Source organism: Nothoprocta perdicaria, unplaced genomic scaffold, assembly GCF_003342845.1.
Source record: "Nothoprocta perdicaria isolate Ctin4 unplaced genomic scaffold, notPer1 scaffold_100, whole genome shotgun sequence".
Taxonomy (NCBI): domain Eukaryota; kingdom Metazoa; phylum Chordata; class Aves; order Tinamiformes; family Tinamidae; genus Nothoprocta; species Nothoprocta perdicaria.
In genome coordinates, this window is record NW_020454095.1 from 484,673 (window position 1) to 493,571 (window position 8,899).

The window sequence follows — 8,899 nt, forward strand, 5'->3', positions numbered from 1 at the left end:
AAAAGATATATTTTTCCCTTGGGGAAAAAAAAAAAAGAAAAAAAAAAAAAGACATATACTCAGGTGTTTAAATAAAAAAAAAAATTGATTTATAAGTTAGGAAACAATGTTTTCTCAGAAGCAAGCTGTGACAAAAATTTCACTGGGTGGAATACACTCTGCAGAATCAACTACTTATATTTCAACCAACAGTTATCCACTAGAATGGGAGAACAGCATTCAAACAGAACAGAGTAGTTACTCTTTACTTCTGTGATGGAGACCACAGTCTCCTGCCTAGATACAATTCTCTTTAAGAYGCTAAAATGAGGAAACAAACAGGACCAGAACTCTGACCTGATCTGAAGAAAACGGTGACAGGTCACCTGGCCCTTCTAGGTACAGTTCATTATGAACTAAAGTTCAGCCCTGCTTATGGCAGACTACTGTGACTTACCAGTAAGTCACATAAGCCCAATATAAATAGAGTGGGCCCTCTCTCCTGGCTCTGGTCCTTGTTACTGTCTAGGTAAAGGAGAGTCTAACGCTGCCATCACACCTAGCTGCTCCATGGTGAGACCTCAGGGATGGCTCTTCTCATGAGATGTCACTCGGGTACCTTTCTGTAATGCAAACACCACACAAACTAAGCATAAGGATATCATGGAGACATTGACTGCTGCTAGATAGCTTTATTGGGTGTCTTGAAACACGTTTTCCCAGAGATAGGCCCCTAATCTCTCACCTTCAAATGAAATTAGAGGACTTTTTATGTTACTAGAACTGCCCAAGTATCCATCCTTCCACCACCACCACCAGAACATGCCATCCTTGCTGTGGTCTCCTCAGCTGCCCTTCTACAAAGGAAGCCAAAATATGTCCTTTTCAGGGTATTTCCATATCATGTCCAGCTCCTCTATTCTTCCTCAATATTGATTGCAAAATACCCTATTTACCCTAGGAACTGTTTTTCTTTCCAGAAAAAAACAAAAGCCTGAAGAAACCACAAGCAGCGAAACAGAGCTGGTCCCACCCAGGCAAGTGACACTACGGACGGGGATGATGGGAGGCGACACAGGGCTCGTGTTTCTGCTGCCCACGTGGTGCTCACACAGCAAAGCCTCCTGCTGCCATCTGAAGAGCAGCTTTTCTCAGAATGAAATCAGCCTTCAGAACCAGGGTGTCTTTAGCAGCCAAACTAGTAATAACCTCCTTTGCCTYGACTAGGCTTTTGGGAGCAGGTGACCTGGGCATTCCTGGCAGTGGGCTGTGTTTCACCAGAGATACTGGAGCTACTCTCAGCCCCCACCAAACCTACCGACACTGCTGCTCTGCAGATGCTGCATTTCCACCTTCTGGAGTGGAAGAGGTTGGCCCCTTACAAGCACTTGTGTTGTGATGCACRTCCATGAACATTGCCGTCATCCAATTTCTCTTTTGGACAGAATACTTCCTTCACCTCTTGACTGAAGAGTTTTTAATGGGCAGAATCGAAATACTTCACAGCTGCTTGCAACAGAGATCCAGGGGAAGATTTAGTTGCTCCTGGATTCTCCTGCCGTCTCTTCTATCTGTGGTTCTCCCTTAGCGTTGCTTTCTGTTTGGCCCAAGACTTCAGTTACACTGAGCCTGGATTGCCTAAAGGGGAAGAAAATGTAAAGCAACTTTATGACTGTATCCTCTTGACAGAGACAGCACTACAGAGCCCTAACTCTTTAAAGGTTTCTTCTGGGATCAGCACTACCTGTGAGTTTTAACGTGTCATGCAACCAGCATCATCACCCCTTCTCCCCAAAGCCTCCAGCTTTTCTCTCCTTATCAAGCACGGAGAGAAAGCAGCAAAGAAGGAAAACAGAGATTTCTGGAGACCTCCTTAATTTTGGTCAAGAAATACAAATGTGCTTTAAATCAAATTCACCTCTCTTGCCCTCAGCCACTACAGAAGTGAAGGATGGAGGCAGTTACAGGGGGGAAGGCACAGATTTCAAACAACTTCCTACAAAGCAGGCGGCAGCACCTAAYCATAGGACAACTAATTCAGAAATTCACAGGCTGGCATGTGAAAGACAGCAAGAACTGAAGAGCAGAGGCACCGAGGCCGGCAYGACCTGTCGCATCAGGGTTTCTATGGATGTGTGAGCCACCCTGGCACATGCTCCCTTCCAGTCCAAGGCACCACGGGCAGCGCCGCTCCTTACCACTCTGCCAACTTCTGCTCATACAGCTCCCTCCGCTCACGATCCCTCCTCTCCTGCAAGGTCTCACCAGCAAAGCTCTGCATCACCATTAAGAGGCCTCCTGCAGGGATTCTAGAGGAGGAAGCAGAAAAGTCAAAAGTCACCCAGGGGACACGTAAGAGCAAGAACTTACTGGCAGCAGCAAGGGGGGCACGCAGGGGCAGCCACAAGAGCAGCGGTGCCTGACGTTCCCCAGCAGCCCCACGGCAGGCGACGGGGCTCCTGCGCTGGCGACCGTCACCAAACAGGGCTTCTTGTCACCCGTGACTCACTGCACACCCCTGCTGCGGCACATTTCAAAGTTACTCATTAACAGCCATACAGGGGGCAAGGGCTAGCACAACTTAGGATGCCCATGCTGACTTTGTGAACATAACCCACCATTTAGACAGCCAAAGCCCTGCTTAGCTTCTGCTCAGCTCTGGAAGTGCCTGTGTTTTAAGGATAAAGCTCCCTCGGCTGCTGTTAGGCTGGCCCACAAGCAGCTGCTGGAGCTAAGCACGTCACACTGAGCTCTCTCTTGTCCAGAGGTGACTCTCAAATTAATTAGCGAGGATATTCACAGATCTGGGCTTTGAGAAGAATGCCCAGCTAGCTCGGCTTGAAAAGTCATAATTCTCTTAAGCAAAAAGGTCACTGTCCTGCATTGCACTGCACTGTGCACTGCATTGGACAGTGCTCCTAAACAACAGCTTACGGGTTCTTTTATCTCCCAGGGAGCTTTGGGAGATGCAGGACTGAAAACCCCACGTGAAAAGATTTGTCATCTGAAGGCCCRCACAGAGGCTGGCCCAAACACACTGCTTCTTCCTTAGCGTTTCCAGTGGCTACTGCTCCCCATTTTGGGTTTCACAGATCCCATTTTGTAGATACTTCATGATTTTAATGACTGTATATCATTATACTTCGTGATGCTGAGCTAGGGTGCYGGCAGCTGCCAGGGTGCCCAGTTGTTTAGAAAGTTGGGATTACAACACCCGACATCCCTTGTGGATCGAGCTCTGGATTCCGAGCTGCTACAGGAGCCGGTGCTGATGGAGATGAGCAGGTAGCCCGGAAGCTCTTGGATTCCTGCCTTCACCCCCAGACAACACAGCTCCTCAGAACAGATGCCCAGCTCCTCTGCACACAACCACAGCAGCCACTGGTGACCACACTGAGGGAGGGGAACAGAAAGCGTGTCTATGACCCATTTCCCACTAAACAGCAATTAGTGCCTCCTCCCACATGCAAAGAGCAGTAAGAAGCTCTGTGGAGAGCTGCGAGTCCCCACTGAGTAAATAACCAAATACAAACTGCAGGGAAAAAAAAAAGTTAAAACATTACAAGAATTGTCATCAGGAGGCCCCAGGAGAGAAAGCAAATCCCAGCGCAGGAGGGGAGGGRAAGACTCTCCAGGCCCGTGAGGTCTCCAGGCTGGGATGGGGGAGCTGCCTGCCGTCCCACACGTGCCGTTGGAGGGGAGCTCCTCACAGGCCCCACTCACCCGAAGGCTACTCCGAAGACGCTGCCGCCGACCAGCCCCTGCAGACCCAGGTGCATCCTGAAGAGGCCTCCTGTGAAGGCTGAAGGCAGAACACCCGCTCAGCGCACACGCTGCCCCCGCCAGCCCTCGCACCCGCGGCCCCGGAGCCGCCTGGCCCCAGGCACCTCTCCACAGGCTGATGCCCACACTTAGGGCAGAGCCGAGCGCTGTGCCCAGCGGGGAGGGACTCTGGGCACACGGGCAAGAGGCAGGCACCTCACCAGCCAGAGACGGGCTGCTACCGCGGCGCAGGACAAACTGCAAAGCAGGACTAACCCACACGGTCCCTGCACTAAAACACAGTRTAAACTCTCCCGCTGCTTCTTTCCTGTGAGGGTGACAGAGCCCCGGCACAGGCTGCCCAGGGAGGCTGTGGAGTCTCCTTGTCTGGAGATCTTCCCAACCCGCCTGGATGCCGCCCTGTGCCCGTGCTCTGGGTGTCCCTGCTGGAGCAGGGGGCTGGACTAGGTGGTCTCTATGGGTCCCTTCCAGCCTCAGCCATTCTGTGATTCTGTGAAAGGCTCCCCAGGAAATGTTAAAACAGAGATGTATCTACAAAAGGAAAACTGGGGTCGCTGGTGGCTGCAGCATGGTTCCCTTTTATTTTTTTAAATGACAGCCAAGAATAGTAGCTGGAACGTAAGGCAGAAAACAGTAAAATGTGTATCTGACTGTAATGGCAAGAAATCCTGTAAGAAGGGAACAAGCAGGTCCACTACCAAACACCCTTCTGCCAGGAGCAGGCATGCAAGACTTCACATGGAAGGGGCAGTTTAGAAGCAGGATATTGAACTGTTAGGAAGAGGGGAAATGAGAAATGCCTCCCTGAACAGCTGATTATGAGTTTAGGTTATATACAAAATGCTGTATTTACGCTACAAGCACTTTTTACCCCCAAATTCCAACAAGTGTTTTGAAGATGRACTACTGAACATAGAACTTGCCTATCATTTCACACACACGTCGGTATCTCTGCAAAGGAACACGGCAGTTAAAGAAGTGAGCAAAGTAACATAGCCAGTGAGTAGAACAGGAAGCAAAACCCAGCAGCAGAGACAGCGAGGGCTGCTCAAATCCAAACCAGCACTTCCCTTGCTCAGAAGCAGAACAGTGCACAAAAATACAGCAGCCTTACCTCCTGCTGCTGCAAAGTTACTGACGGCGGTTTTATTGCGGTACACAGACAGGCCAGTGCTCACCGTGCTGCAGGGACAAGGCACAAGAGAAGTCAGCAGCGACACATGAAGAAGAGAGGCCGCAAAGCACAGCCTGAGATAGAACTGGGTTTCATTAAGCCAACCATCAGGTTGCCTCTAACTGCCCTGCCGCCGGTCTGTCCAGAGCACATACCCACCAGGCACCAATGCTTTGATTTTTATAACTTTACTGCCTGCAGCCATACAGCCAGAGGCAGGGGAATACCAGGCTCCAGATCCGGATTTGAGACATTCTGTTTTCATTTTTTCTAAATCAAGGATTTTTTTTTCACTGTACATTCAAGGCTAACAGCAAGTGAGAACCCAGGAGGTCCCACCAGCCTGTCCTGGCCCAGCACCTTCACCCCACAGGGGTCTCGGTGAGAGCTGCCTCACGTGCAAAGGTTTATTGCTAGGGCTAAGCCAGAGTCAGGGCGCCTGCTCTTGGGGCGGGAGGTTTTCTGCAACCCCATCTCCCCCCAGGATGCAAGGCAAGCCCTAAAACCTTCTCTCCTCTCCATGCAGGAGTCACATAAGCCCCAAAAGCTTCCCTCCTCTCCGTGCTTCCCATTATGCCCACCAGCTCAGCCCATGCCTCCTGACATCCGCAAGCCAACAGCAATCCTGTTGTCCTTCCCAACRCTGCAGCTTTTTGTAAGGGTAAAACTAACAACTGGTTTTTAAATTGCCAAGTTCAAAACTAGCCCAAATACGGAACATAATCTTCAAAGTGAATTTTACAGCAGCAATTAGCAGAGAGATGAGATCTTCTTTCAATAGCTGGTACAAAGGTGTAACGAGTAAAGGCAATGCACTTGGATTCAGGGGAGACACCTGGTGGAAAATGATGAGGTTACACATCAGATCCACAAAAAACTTAATCAAAAGTTCTGGGAAAGAAAATAAATGATATGCCAGTTAAACCAAAAGAGACACTAAACCAAGAGGGGCCAAAAAACTACTGAGAGCAAGGGAAAAATAAAGAAAGGTACAAAAAAAAAAAGTGAGGCAGAAATATAAACTTAGTTGCAACTGGGAAATAATGCTAGTCAACAGAGCCTTATAAAAAAGAAATGCAGATTTAAGGACAATACAGCTACCTATACGGCCAGTACAGATTTTGGGCTACTTGGAAATTCATCACGGTGAGGGTCAACAAAAGAGATATTCCTAGTTTACAAGGGTTTTATGTGGAAGAACATGTTTAGTTTGATGCTGTATTGTCAGAAATACACTGATGTGTCTAGGGAAGAAGATTAGAAAAAGCACGTTATGTTTTGGAACATTTTAAAAGACTAAAGAGGCACCAGTGCTAGGTCTAACGACCAGTGCCTCCTTAACAGGATGAATCATCTGCAAATGTTCGTAACACAAGGATAAAGATTTGTGAGCCACATCTGTGTATACAAACCAGGAGTAATGAGAAATAACAAAAAAGAGAAAAAGAAAAAAATGCATGGGGTTGAACGCCATTCCTGAACGGACAATGTGCTGCAGCATTCTCCAGAGAAGACTCCAAAACACCTCAGGGAGGATGAACAAAAAAGGGAGAACGAGSAAAATCAGGGAGAAGCTGCTAAGGAAGAACCCTATGTAAGTCCACAGGGGCGTGGAGTGGGCGTAACCAGAGCTTTTCCAATTTTAGTTTTTGGGTCGGTTTGTTGGAAGATCTGAATTAAGGAGTAAACATGAAAAGGACTGATCCTTTCACATYTGCCCCATCCATCAGTCTCACTGTGAACACAACATTTTGAGCCTCCATTCCCCCAGGAATCCTTCAAGAGGCAGCRACTACAAGCACAACATGCACCAGGGGCTCCTGCCCCCTAACGAACAAGCTCCCACCACCAGCAGCAAATACTTACTTGAATATTGCCACAAAAGCAGCTACCCTCCAGCTCCAGCGCCAGCCGTAGCGGATGAAGCTCCGGAGCCCCGCCTGGTGAGCCGATTGCTGCAGGAGGAGAGAAGCAAGGTTACCCATCCCGGACCTGCTCCGCTGCAGCCAGCACGAGCCCACTGCGTTCCCAAGAGGGACGTATGGAGGAGTCACGGTGGCGACTGGGCTTGATGGCCCTCAAGACCTTGGGAATGATGCCCTGAACCTTAAGGATGGAGCTGACCATCTCCAAAGGAGAAGCCGCTCGTGTTTACCCAGGCCTCCAACAAGAAAACTAAGAATTAATTCCAGTTTGTAACATCAACTGGTCTCCCAAGTGGCTGAGGACACTTAATGAGGATATCTTCCTAAGGAATTGATTTTAAGTGTAATAGAAGAGCATCAAAGGGGAGAAGAAAGGCAGAGGAAGGGGAACAAACTGAAAACTAGTCCTTAATTATTATCAATGATATGTACTAAATACATCAATAGTAATCATCTATTTCATATCTGAAAMGGAGACCCTCAAACTCTGCAGTTTAGCACTGGCATTTGAAGATTTGCCAATAAAAGAGGCTTTTAAAGCAAGCTTCATAAAAATAATAATAATRATAATAACAAAAATACAGCTAATACTACAGAAAATAGTCAATTTCTCTCTCCCATGCCTGTGGTATGGAATATTTAATGTAGGTGCAAAAACAAAATAACAGTCAATAGGAGAAAACAGTGTTGCCAGATACGGGGATTTCACAGAGAAAGTCAGGGGCCAAACGTGCAAATGAATGCTGCAAAACCGGGCAGAAGCTTTTAAGGTTTTTGTTTCTGATAATCCACACTACCAAAATTTAAATTGAAGAAGAAACTCTCTCAAAGTCCCAATATCTCTATAAAATACCATAAATGTTCTTCATGAAGAAGAGTAGTGAAAGGCTGTAAGAAATTTAAAACAAAATAGATAAAACAAAAAACATGAGCAGGTTAAGGGGAGACTACCCATTTGACACCACAGACTGTTTCTTTAGCGTCACACTAAAATTAAAGCCCCAAAACATGCTCTAGGTGTCCCTGCTTGGGCAGGGGGGTTGGATCTCTAGAGGTCCCTTCCAATCTCAACCATTCTGGGATTATGTGTGAAAATGGTAAGGCATTTAATAGAATGTAAATACTGTTACTTTGTTTTTTTCCCCTGTACCTAGTGGCAATTTCCTTTAAGTTAAGCATGTAGCATTTGGGTAGAACTGACAGCTAGCTTTCACGAGGTGACTGCACAGACTGCGTGCACTTATACATGCATGTATTTGTATTTATATTTACATACATATATATGCACTTATACATACAGGAGCACGTTATTTGAGGAAGTCTCCAGTCCCCCACCAAATGTGAGCGAGACTGCCCAGAGCCCTGCGACCCTGCTGGTCCGGGACTGGCACACGGACACATGGAACCACCACCATTCCCGTGGAACAGCAGCGTAGGAAGGGCACAGGAGTGGCCTTTCAAACCCCACTTCCAATGGGAAACGCTCCCCAAACCCCAATTTTGAAGGGAAACRCTCCCTGACCTGCTCCCTGGGGGCGCTCAGTGACACCAAGTGCAGGGGGATCCTTATCACAGCGGCCACAACCCGTCTGCAGAGCGGCCCGTTCGGACGCCAGGCCGGGTGGGCACGGTTGGGCACGGAGCGTGCATGGAGCGGCGCAGAAGGACATGGAGCAGTGCACAGAGYGGTGCCGAAGGGCATGGAGCGGTGCGGAAGGGCACAGAGCAGCACATGGAGCGGGCGCAGAAGGGCCTGGAGCAGCGCATGGAGCAGAGCACGGAGCGGGTGCAGAAGGGCATGGAGCAAGGCATGGAGGACATGGCGTGGTGCATGGAGCAGGGCACAGAGCGGGCGCAGAAGGGTCTGGAGCAGCGCATGGGGGACATGGAGCAGCGCATGGAGCGGGGCACGGAGCAGGGCACGGAAAGGGCATGGAGCGGGGCACGGAGCGGGGCACAGAGGCCATGGAGCAGCGCATGGAGCAGAGCACGGAGCAGGGCACGGAGGCCATGGAGCGGTGCATGGAGCAGAGCACGG

At 48.9% G+C, this 8,899-nt stretch overlaps 1 protein-coding gene across 1 annotated transcript; it reads right to left on the minus strand.

Annotated features, from left to right (window-relative positions):
- Nucleotides 1-210: 210 nt before the first annotated feature.
- Nucleotides 211-6,921, minus strand: TIMMDC1 (translocase of inner mitochondrial membrane domain containing 1). The gene is made up of 5 exons (XM_026040645.1): nucleotides 6,803-6,921; nucleotides 4,877-4,944; nucleotides 3,703-3,781; nucleotides 2,178-2,288; nucleotides 211-1,617 (listed from the first exon to the last, which is right to left on the minus strand). Exons 1-5 carry the CDS (start codon nucleotides 6,919-6,921, stop codon nucleotides 1,515-1,517), a joined length of 480 nt encoding a protein of 159 aa, XP_025896430.1. The 3' UTR covers nucleotides 211-1,514.
- Between the last annotated feature and the right edge of the window lie 1,978 nt (nucleotides 6,922-8,899).